Genomic DNA, 12,215 nt, shown 5'->3' with positions numbered 1-12,215 from the left:
GCTACTTAGCTGTGTGAGCTACATTTACCAGAATATATTCAATTATATTTCTATCCAAAATTTGCAGCATTGTTGGTCTTTACATGTCAGTCGTCCTGGTCATTGGCAAATTCATCCGAGAATTCTTCAATGGCATCTCCCGGTCCATCATGTTCGAAGAGTTACCCAATGTTGACAGGATACTAAAGCTCTGCACCGACATCTTCCTAGTCAGAGAAACTGGAGACCTAGATCTGGAGGAGCAACTGTTTGCTAAACTGATCTTCCTATATCGCTCTCCTGAAACTATGATAAAATGGACAAGAGAACGGCACGACGAGTAATTTCTAAAGGACATTTTTGGTGTAAATAAGTATACAACCATGTCTGATGTTCAGTCTATGCTGCTGTAATTCATCTTAAGGAAATGAATTTGTATAATGCTATAAATAAACCTGAATAGTTTATAGAAGACATGACAAGTGTTTAGTGACAACCAAAGGAAGGGATTGGACGTCATATAAAGGACTCGACCAATGCTGGAAGTAAAAATTGTAAGACAAACACGAGAGGGAAAAAAAACTACTAAATCATGTGTATTAAAGGTGCAATGACAATACCGATACTGAGCGCACAAGCCAAGTCACATATGCAGACAGTTTTAATAAAAACAGAAATCATGTAGAAAGGCAGACAGTAAACTGCCCCATGGTAGAGGAGCTGGCCAGATGGAGGTGAACAGTGATATCTAGAAAGGTGGTAGGAGCCTGTGACTTCTGATGTAATCCATAGTACTGGAAAAACATCAGGTATCAAGAGCAGGGTCACCTCCTGCATACATCAGATAGGAAAGTCCATTTACATCAACACATACCATTAACAAGTGCAAGGAATACAAATGGTCAGATCAGAGACTGGCTTGATTCTTTAGTGGTCTAGGATAAGACGGTCACACAAGGCGTCTTCTTTTAGTATCTCTCTCAGGAGTCTCAACTACTTCATCCTCTCCCAAAGGCGAAACCATGTTTAGTAAAGGGTCTTCCGAAGCACGGCCAAACAGAGACAGAAGTAATGCAACGCCAAAGCCAGTGGCTCTTTCTCCCTGCAGACAGAAATCCGGTCACATTAAAAAGGACAACACTGAAGGGTCTTCTGGAGAAGGTAAAGCTGTACTAACTAAGCAGAGAAAAATCTAAAAAAAAAAACATCAGTGAAAAAGTATTCTCTCAACCTTATCTAGGAGACAATGCAATAGTAACAAGATGTACGTTAACTCAAAAGGCCCCAATATACAGCCCCGGCTGTCAGCGCTTCACTGGCATAATGTTTCCTGACTGGTGGAATGCGTTGATATATCCGGATTGTTTCTTCACATTTATCATCAGCCAGAGGTCCCTGCTGCTGACACCAGGAAGCTGCACCATCACATATCTCCTTGAATGCGTGTAATGCTGTTGTGTCATTATACACAACAGAGCAAGGTCCCCAACTGTGGTCCTTTATTTCACCTTATATGCACATTTGTGGTTCTAAACGGTACTGCCCTATAAAGGAGCTCTGCTCGCTTTTCTATAGAGTATCCACTATTATACAGCCCAACACACTCTGTAAGCAAGAGGCGATCTCGTGTATAGGCAACTGAGTTCGACGATCACATCCACACCCAGCTTGTCTGACAATTCGGAGAAAAGTGCAGATAGTCAAACAAATAGTAAATCCTGCCCTCTTTAACTGCAACACATGAGGACATAAGCTCAGAAGATGAGCGAAGTTACAGTGATTTGATTCGTCACTAACTTCTCGGCTCGGCAGTTGCTGACTTTATCCTGCATAAATGAGTTCAGCTTTCAGGTGCTCCGGTGGGCTGGAGACTGGCATATCAGTGATCAAGCTGATGTTGGTCACTTAACCCTTTAAATATTGCAATTAATATTGATCATAGCATTTAAATGGCTAAATGGCAGCTGCCAGTGGTTGGGGCAGAGCACTGATTAGTATAACCAACTTTTCAATGTATGACTATACTCTTAATCTCAAACACTCACCGTGTGAACAGGGGAAGCTATATCGACATGCACCCAAACTCCTGGCCAGTCAAAGCCGATGTGAGAAGCAATAAAGAGTCCAGCACAAGAACTCTGGGCATTTTCCCGGTCCTAGAGAGATAAACACACCAGTCTAAGCCTTTAAATATCACACATATTTAAGTCTCAAAGAGGATAGAAGAGACGTTATCAGCCATACTCCTCCTCATAAGTTACTCTAGAATAGATTCATTCAACTGTGTTTCACATTAGTCTCCTCCACTCACTGCCACAGAGTTCTTCATATCAGCCACAGCAGAAGAAAACTCATTGAAGTGCAGTTCAGGACAGTAAACCAGCGGGTGAACCAGGTCTCCACACTTCCGACCCGCCTTCACACAGGCCATCTCCCACTCCTCACTGTTTGTCAGTACTGCAGCGTGATGCTTGCCGGTTGCGATGGCCTAAAAAACAAGAGACACAAAACTCCATATATTACTATTAAATTTGAAGACACATAACAGAATATCCGTAGACCATCCATGAATGACCTGAACCAGTCTCACCTGAGCACCTGTTAAAGTCGCCATATCCAGAATGATATCTGCATTTAGATCCTTGCAGGCGTAGGACACCCCGTCAGCCAGCACCAGCCTCCCCTCTGCATCAGTGTTGTTAATTTCAACCGTTCTAGGTAAAGAGGCCGGTGTGTTTCAGTGTTGGCATAAGGTTACAAATTTTGGTAAGAAAAATATTCTGCCACTCATAATGACAAATAACACAACAGAAGCTAAGAAACACAGAGCTCAATTCTCTAATCCTTATCCTGATTTAGGAAAAATAGAAATAGTCTATGTGTTCTGCAGTGTTTAAGAGACAACCCCTTAAAGGGGCAATCCGCCCATAGACATCTTATCCTGTATCCAAAGGATGGGGATAAGATGTCTGATCGCTTGGGTCCCGCAGCTGGGACCCCCACGATCTCTGTGCAGCACCCCGCGTTCATTTAGAACGCTGGGTGCGGGCAGCGGGGGCCGTGACCTCACAGGAGACGGTGTGGCGACACGACCCCCGCTCCAAATTGTTCTGAACGCTGGGGCAGTGGAGTATCCCTTTAAATCTGTGTACCTATAGCAGCATAAGCAATGTGTGGCTCCGGTAACTGAAAGCTAGCAGGCACTTTTCTTGCTGTGCATCAAGGTGATTGCACATAAAACTAAGCTTGTCTTATTTTAATTCATAAAACAGAGAGCTGCATAGGCACCAAAGAAATTAACTCATTTGAATGTACATGAGATTTTATGTGACACCACACAACAGTTTTCCCCAGCATGTGGCTCTTTAGCTATTGCACCTCTCCTGAATGCCCTAAGCCAACCCACAGCACTAGATGGGCCACACGTTGGAAAACACTGCCATACAAAGACATTAATTCAATAACGGCACCTGTATTATTGCTGGGGAGCCCCAGCTGAAAGCCGGTCAAAAGCAAAAGTAAAAACTAGCAGATATCCTCACTTTCCAGAGTACAGCAAGTGGATATCATCTGGTCGAGTGGCATTTGGTCCAACAGAGTTCTCTGCCAGGCAGAACAAGGCGTGGAGGTTGTCTTTAAAACCCTAGAATAGAAAAGGAGAGTCTAGAGCTTTATTCTGGCTGCCACCTTCTATCTTAACTAAGACCCTGAGTAATGGCACCATGTATCCCTAAATGCCCCCTGCCTATTAACCCCTTAAGGACGCAGGACGTAAATGTACGTCCTGGTGAGGTGGTACTTAACGCACCAGGACGTACATTTACGTCCTAAGCATAACCGCGGGCATCGGAGCGATGCCCGTGTCATGCGTGGCTGATCCCGGCTGCTGATCGCAGCCAGGGACCCGCCGGCAATGGCCGACGCCCGCGATCTTGCGGGCGTCCGCCATTAACCCCTCAGGTGCCGGGATCAATACAGATCCCGGCATCTGCGGCAGTTCGCAATTAAAATGAACGATCGGATCGCCCGCAGCGCTGCTGCGGGGATCCGATCATTCATAACGCCGCACGGAGGTCCCCTCTCCTTCCTCCGTGCGGCTCCCGGCGTCTCCTGCTCTGGTCTGTGATCGAGCAGACCAGAGCAGAAGATGACCGAAAACACTGATCTGTTCTATGTCCTATACATAGAACAGATCAGTATTAGCAATCATGGTATTGCTATGAATAGTCCCCTATGGGGACTATTCAAGTGTAAAAAAAAATGTAAAAAAATGTAAAAGTAAAAGTAAAAAAAAAGTGAAAAATCCCCTCCCCCAATAAAAAAGTAAAACGTCCGTTTTTTCCTATTTTACCCCCAAAAAGCGTAAAAAAAAATTTTTTATAGACATATTTGGTATCGCTGCGTGCGTAAATGTCCGAACTATTAAAATAAAATGTTAATGATCCCGTACGGTGAACGGCGTGAACGAAAAAAAATTTAAAAAGTCCAAAATTCCTACTTTTTTAATACATTTTATTTTAAAAAAAATTATAAAAAATGAGCCCCCATACCGCCGCTTATACAGAAAAATAAAAAAGTTATAGGTCATCAAAATAAAGGGATTATAAATGTACTAATTTGGTTCAAAAGTTTGTGATTTTTTTTTAAGCGCAACAATAATATAAAAGTATATGATAATGGGTATAATTTTAATCGTATTGACCCTCAGAATAAAGAACACATGTCATTTTTACCAGAAATTGTACGGCGTGAAAACAAAACCTTCCAAAATTAGCAAAATTGCGTTTTTCGTTTTAATTTCCCCACAAAAATAGTTTTTTTTGGTTGCGCCATACATTTTATGATATAATGAGTGATGTCATTACAAAGGACAACTGGTCGCGCAAAAAACAAGCCCTCATACTAGTCTGTGGATGAAAATATAAAAGAGTTATGATTTTTAGAAGGCGAGGAGGAAAAAATGAAAACGTAAAAATTAAATTGTCTGAGTCCTTAAGGCCAAAATGGGCTGAGTCCTTAAGGGGTTAAACACATGGCAAGAAATACTAGATCTCTACAATCTGATACCTATAGAGTCATATGCCACTTATTGATTCTTTTGTTAAGCATTGCCATATGTCAGGCTAAAGTCTGGAAGTCGAGCATATTCTATATACGTGTGTAATACTTTACAAGAAAGAAATAGTTTTAACTAGCTAAAAGCACTATTTATCCATTAACTACAAGCACTTAAACATTGTGTAAGACCTTTAGGACCCTCATGTATCCTTGATTCACACCTTTCCACGTTTTTCCCTGCATGCCAGCATTCCTGCCACTTGGCTGTACTAACTGAATCATTGCTGCAGCCCCTTTTTTCTTGGGATTGTTGGGGGTCCCTGGGTTCAGACACAATTATCATAAAGTTACAGCATATCCCAGTGACATGCTATCACCTTATGACTTATTTAAGTGGAGATTACTGCTGTATGCGATGTTATTTGGTTCTATCACTGTCTAATCACTAGAGAGCTGTCTTGGGTGATCGTGCTTCCCTGCTTTTTCATTTAGCATCTCTCCACTTTGCAAGTAAGGCAACAACAAAGCAATAAACCATTATGTATGTATATTATGTTCTAACCTGTTTTACTGCAGCTTTAAATGCACCGAGGACAGCAGCAGCCCCTCCGCAATCTCTCTTCATACCCGGCATTGTGGTCTGTGAACAAAATCAGAAATCCATCAGAGAATGTCCCATCTACATCACTGCCACCAAGAAACATAAAAAAGACCACCTGCTCCATTTAATGTGCCCTTATATTATCCAAATGTGATAAGTAGTGTGGCTGACATGTCTGGGTGGCAGCCTGTCAATCTCTAGTAAGTTAGGATGACCAGCCCACACTTTCCTGCAAAGTGAGTGCCAGTCGTCTTAATTTACTTGCCCTTAGATTATAGGGCTCCTGCCGCCTCCAGCAATGACCAGGATATGTTCTGACACTGTTTGGACCCCTAACTAGTAATTGATTTACCATAAAGCCTGGTCCCTACCAGGCTCCCCTAGGATTTTCGAAGGGATGTTCCAGTCTTAGCAAGGCATGGCTTATCACCAGGATAAGGTGTCACTTGTTAATAGGAGGATGGCTGCTAGAGCTGGGTGGTATGACCAAATATGTGTATCACGGTATTTTTGTAACTTATGGCGGTTCCACTGCATTTCTTTCACCAACACCGCCACCGCGCCCCCCCCCCCCCCAAATCATGTTACCCGCCAGCGCTGTTCTGCTCCCCCCAATTAATCAGCCCACCGGGGTACTACTCACATGTGTCACCCGCAAGCACTGCCCTCCTCCTCTTTGTTGGGGGCCGCCGGCGCTGGAACTCTATACTGTACACCAGTGGTCTCCAACCTGCGGATCTCCAGCTGTTGCAAAACTACAACTCCCAGCATGCCCGGACAGCCAACGGCTGTCCGGGCATGCTGGGAGTTGTAGTTTTGCAACAGCTGGAGGTCCGCAGGTTGGAGACCACTGCTGTACGCTGTATACCTATGCCCGGGCTGCAAAAGATAAAGAAAATAAACTTTAACTTACCTACGTTGGCCTCACGCTGCTCCTTGGGACTGGAACGTCGGACAGCCGTCAGCCTATCACCGGCCGGAGCGATGTCCCGCCCTGGCCAGTGATAGGTTAAACGCACTGTCATGTAAGAAGCCGGCCAGAGCAGTCACGCCCCCTCCCATACACATGAATGGAGGGGGCGTGGCGTGACATCACGTCCCCAGTCCCGGAAACTCGGAGGTTTCCGAAACTGGAGATTCAGCAGCTGCATATTATGCGGGTGCTGCAGGGAGATTGCGGGGGTCTCAGCAGCGGGCCCCCCGCAATCAGACATCTTATCCCCTATCCTTTGGATTAGGGGATAAAATGTTTTTTGCCCGGAATACCCCTTTAAAACCCTTTCACAAGAGCCGATTGTTGGATGAATGAGCATTCCTAGAAATAATATTCCCAATAATCAGCAAGTGTAAAAGTGTCAGCAATTGGCTATTAGGTTCCTCATACTGACCAGACTTCAGCTTTAATTTCCTACATTTCATTCCTGTAAATTGACAGTGACCTACTTTCCAGAAGCAAGACCCCTGCAATCCGCTTCCGCCAGGGAAACATATCAAAAAGCAATAGATTACCATGCAGACAGAACAGCCATCACTCCCCTATACAAACGCAATAAGACTTGTAGTCACACAGAACTCTGCAGAAGATGATTAAGGAGTCCTACCTTTCCCTTAATGCTGAGTCCTCCGGTATCATACACTATGCCCTTACCAACCCAGGCAATGGTTTGAGTGGCACCTTCTGGGGTATGACTCAGGATGACAAAGGCTGGGGGGTGTTCTGCAGCTTTGCCAACACCATATATTCCTACATAACACAAAGAAATTTATTAAAACACCTTCAGTAATTCAGAGTGATAAAAAGCCAATGAGGAGCCGTCAAAAGTTGTACTTGTAAGGTAACAGGTAACCAATGACAACAATCATACTACTTCCCTGAATCTTCTATAAAGTCTTGGTTTGTTCGCACCTCCAAATCCTTTCTCCTTCAGCTCTTGATCTCGAATAATCTTTGGAGTAATGCAAAGTTCCTTCCCCACGGCTGCTATCTCCTACAAAATTAGGGTTCATATTTAGTCCATAAACAAGGCTGAACACAAACTGTGGAGTATTATCCAGCCCCTAGGACAGTAATGGATCCAACACAGGGTTCTGCCTCTATCTCCTGCATCCTAGAGTCATGACTGCCACTTACCATCTACTCCAGCACCTACCTCAATGAAGTGGTCTGTGTTCATCTCATTGCAGGGAGTATCCACAATTCGGGCCGCCAGTCTCACCCCCTCAGTCGCACTCTCCAGGCACTAGTATGAGAGATCCAGACTACAATAAGATGGCATAGATGCCATGAATGAAGATGAATTTAGATAAGGGGTCATAATACCTTTAGGGTGGTCACTTCCATGGGTCCATTGTTTTGGCCAACAAGCAGAAATTCAACTGCAATGCTCTTTTTCTCCGCTCGGCGGGAAGCACTGGAACGGCGGGTAAACAGTGGGAAGGCTCGAGCAATGGCACACGCACTGGCGAACACCTCTGATCGCTCACATACCATCTGTGGGAGGTCATTGTGTTATACAAGTCCATCTAAACATCAGCAGATACAACACAGATCTGAAGCGCAGTGTAAATATCTCAAATCACATGGGCATTGCTGATCATTGCTCATCAAAGTCTGACTTGTGCTTGAGGTTACGGAAAGGAATGTACTAGAACAGTGGACTGTAACCAAAGGATCTCCAGCTGTTGGGAAACTACAGCAATCAGAATGCCATGGACACAGCGTGGATACAGACCTCGGCCATAGTGCATTTATTTAAGATCAGAGCATACTGGGTATCGCAGTTTTTCCCGAGGTGGCCATATGATCATACTGGTGTGTAAGCTCCTCATCCAGGTTATCCGGACACTAGAGTTTTCTTATCTGTTGCTGCGGCCACAATGACAGCACATACTTCCCTACCTCACTTCCTTGGGGATCCCCCTGTTAAGTCTTCCAGTTGCTACTTTCAAGAAAGGATTCTTCTGGGCAGTGACAGCTTGCTTAGCCCATCACCAACTGAGGCAGGACAGCAGAGGACCCCCCAGGGTTTTTTAGTTTTTTTTTTTATTGTCACTGTGGCCCCAGCAACATATAAAAAAATGCTAATATCTGTATAACCCGTTAAACTACACCTCTTCAACAACAAAACACTTACCAGAATACATCTCGTTGTTCCCGCTGGAAGGCAGTTTCGGATCAGACGTGTGATAAAGTGAGCAGCGGAGGGGCTGTTATGGCGGCTGACGCGGGAAGGCAGGGCGGCGACTGTGGCCAGGTTCAGGTATAGAGGACAGCTGTCAGTGGGATTGGGACTTAAGGTGCCCAGAGCATTCTTCCATATCTGGTTTGAGGAGACAAAAGCACATTCTGAGATTAAGCAAACAACAAGATCTAGCCAGACAGATACAATGCGGAATACAGTGAGCAGAGGCGAAGAGCATAAGAAAGCAGGGACAGGTAAGTGGTTGTATGAAATTAGAAAAAAAATGGATGCTCTCTTCCAGAAACAGAGGCTCTCTTGTAGGTCACTGTTGTGATCACCATTACAGGATAGAGGAGAAAGAGGCTGAATGACCTGTGATGATAATTATGATGATCAATCAATCATCATCAGTCATCTAATGAGTGCAGGGCGGGCAGAGTAGTGCACCAAGGGCCTAGGAAGGCCCCCAATGCAGCAAACCACATGATTTGCATATTTGGATTTATGAGCTTAAATCGGGAATGGGGCCACATAGGAAAACAAAAAACAGCATTGGAATTTGAGTCACCTGCACTATTACAATGTACCAGCAGATTAGTGTGGGTGATGATGGTGATAGGTTCCCTTCAATCCCCCTCCCTGGGTCCCAACTAGAGGACACTTAAAGGGGTACTCCGGTGGAAACCTTATTTAAATCTAATATATATTTTTAAATCAACTGGTGCCAGAAAATTAAACAGATTTGTAAATTACTTCTATTAAAAAATCTTAATCCTTCCAGAATTAAGATTCTTTTAATAGAAGAATCTGTAACTTTCTGTCACCAGTTGATTTGAAAACACTTTTTTTTTTTCCTTTTAAAGGGGTACTCCGGTGGAAAACTTTATTTCTTTTTTTTTTTAATCAACTGGTGCCAGAAAGTTACAGATTTGTAAATTACTTCTATTAAAAAATCTTAATCCTTCCAGTACTTATTAGCTGCTGAATACTACAGAGGAAATTATTTTCTTTTTGTAACACAGAGCTCTCTGCTGACATCACGAGCACAGTACTCTCTAATGACATCTCTGTCCATGGCAGCATATGTTTTCTATGGGGATTTTCTCCTACTCTGGACAGTTCTTAAAATGGACAGAGATGTCAGCAGAGAGCACTGTGCTCGTGATGTCAGCAGAGAGCTCTGTGTTCCAAAAAGAAAATAATTTCCTCTGTAGTATTCTGTAGCTAATAAGTACTGGAAGGATTAAGATTTTTTTAATAGAAGTAATTTACAAATCTGTTTAACTTTCTGGCACCAGTTGATTAAAAAAAATACGTTTTCCACCGGAGTACCCCTTTAAAAGGAAAAAATAAATAAAATAAGTGTTTTCAAATCAACTGGTAACAGAAAGTTACAGATTCTTCTATTAAAAGAATCTTAATCCTTCCAGTACTTATCGTCTGCTGTATAATCCAGAGGAAGTTGTGTAGTTCTTTCCAGTCTGACCACAGTGCTCTCTGTAGAGAAAATCCCCATAGCAAACCTCTCCTGCTCTGGACAGTACTGGGCATGGACAGAGGTGTCGGCAGAGAGCACTGTGGTCAGACAGAAAGGAAATTAAAAAAGAAAAGAACATTCTTTGTAGTATACAGCAGCTGATAAGTCCTGGAAGGATTAAGATTTTTTATTTTTTTTTATTTTTTTAAATATAAGTAATTTACATATCTGTATCATTTTCTGGCACTCTCCGGAGTACCCCTTTAAAGGGGTATTCCGCCCCTAGACATCTTATCCCCTATCCAAAGGATAGGGGATAAGATGTCAGATCGCCGGGGTCCCGCTGCTGGGGAGCCCTGGGATCGCTGCTGCAGCACCCCGCTATCATTACAGCACAGAGCAAGTTCGCTCTGCACGTAATGAAGGGCGGTACAGGGGCCGGAGCATCGTTACGTCACGGCTCCGCCCCTCGTGATGTCACGGCCCGCCCCTTTCAATACAAGTCTATGGGAGGGGGCATGGCGGTCGTCACGCCCCCTGCCATAGACTTGCATTAAGGGGACGGGCCGTGATGTCACAAGGGGCGGAGCCATGACGTCACGCTGCTCCGTCCCCCGTATCACCCGTTATTACGCACAGAGCGAACTCGCTCTGTGCTGTAATGATAGCGCGGTGCCGCAGCGGAGATCCCGGGGGTCCCCAGCAGCGGGACCACGACGATCTGACATCTTATCCCCTATCCTTTGGATAGGGGATAAGATGTCTAGGGGCGGAATACCCCTTTAAGGTTGAGATTAGCTAAATCTGAGAACCTGAGTTATTCTGCATTCGCGGTATTAAAGAGTTACGTTTTTTTGACAGCTTTTAGAGCGCCTGCAGACAGATGTGGTCACAACCATAAAGTAGTGGTAAGGGTTAATACAATATGGCCGGCCCCGTATGTCGCCCTATTTATACCTCTGTATTGTACGCTGATCCGTCAGATGTGACCGCAGAGCAGTAAAGCAATTCTAGAACCCAGACCCTGGACTGTGACACCACAAGGGGGGTAAAGTCTAACGGTACGGCAGTCAATGCGCCAACTCCGACCACACCCTCACCAAGAGGCATGCTGGGCTTTGTAGTTCTATATCCAATGGGGGAAACAGATCTGTTATGTAACCTGTGGTATTGTGCTTGCAGAATTAGCAATAGGTAGACATATTTACTCAACCCTACAGGCAGGGGTAGTAAAAAAAAAGCTGTCAAATTAGCCATTTGCAACCTGGGGCTGTGCAGATGTTGCAAAACTACAACTCCCAGCATGCCCTGACCGCCTTCGGCGGTCAGGGCATGCTGGGACTTGTAGTTTTGCAAGCCTCACTTGTATGCTGGCACTTGTAGTGAAGCCAATGCACAAGCCATTATTAACTCTAGGCCTGCGGGACATGTCCTCACCTCCTCGGTGACCCGGGGCTGCAGCTTTCCCCTCACATCGCTCCAGAGCACCCGAAGCAAGTTGGGCAGTTGGCCCAGAATCAGCACAGGCCTAGTCTGGGGGTCCGCGTCTCCGGCGCTCGATTTGAACTCCAGCCGAACATTGGCCATGTCACAGCCGTCAGCTGCCCTCACAGTGGCCCCGCCAAACCTCGCTGTCAACCCCCGTCCCGGCCTTCCACACGTCAGCCAATCACGTTACAGCAACCAGTAGACCCGCCTCCCTCTAGCTGCTAAACTGTTCCTCATTTGCTATTCTTAAGCCCCGCCTTCTTGTGAGGACCAATGAGAAGAGGCTGGAGTGCTGCACGATCCAGGTGCCGACCTAGTAACGCTCCGGTCGAAGCAAAGAGACGTGATTTTTAGTTCCCATCTGTCATGGTGTCAGAGGTTTCATGTTGGAAATGTGAAGGCACAGAAAACGGCAAAGATAGAATCAGAG

The 12,215-nt window shown here is 44.8% G+C and overlaps 2 protein-coding genes across 5 annotated transcripts in view; one reads left to right on the top strand and one right to left on the bottom strand.

Annotated features, from left to right (window-relative positions):
• Positions 1-475, top strand: part of LOC130296360 (piezo-type mechanosensitive ion channel component 2-like) — a 141,678-nt gene extending 141,203 nt beyond the window's left edge. For all 4 annotated transcript variants that reach the window (XM_056547795.1, XM_056547794.1, XM_056547796.1 and 1 more), the window contains one exon: positions 68-475. In XM_056547795.1, coding sequence (XP_056403770.1) covers positions 68-323 — 256 coding nt within the window. In that variant the 3' untranslated portion in view covers positions 324-475. The remainder of the gene's footprint in view (positions 1-67) is intronic.
• A 147-nt stretch (positions 476-622) lies between these two features.
• NPEPL1 (aminopeptidase like 1) lies at positions 623-12,005 on the bottom strand. Its single transcript, XM_056547798.1, has 12 exons — positions 11,735-12,005; positions 8,773-8,958; positions 7,959-8,129; positions 7,789-7,878; positions 7,545-7,626; positions 7,240-7,382; positions 5,600-5,677; positions 3,522-3,622; positions 2,570-2,693; positions 2,291-2,467; positions 2,025-2,135; positions 623-1,081 (listed from the first exon to the last, which is right to left on the bottom strand). The coding sequence occupies exons 1-12, from the start codon at positions 11,882-11,884 to the stop codon at positions 929-931; spliced, it is 1,566 nt and encodes a 521-aa protein (XP_056403773.1). The 5' UTR covers positions 11,885-12,005; the 3' UTR covers positions 623-928.
• Between the last annotated feature and the right edge of the window lie 210 nt (positions 12,006-12,215).

The sequence above is a fragment of the Hyla sarda genome, chromosome 12, assembly GCF_029499605.1.
Source record: "Hyla sarda isolate aHylSar1 chromosome 12, aHylSar1.hap1, whole genome shotgun sequence".
NCBI lineage: Eukaryota > Metazoa > Chordata > Amphibia > Anura > Hylidae > Hyla > Hyla sarda.
Note: the sequence above shows the minus strand (reverse complement) of the source record. Positions and strands in the feature narration are given on the sequence as shown.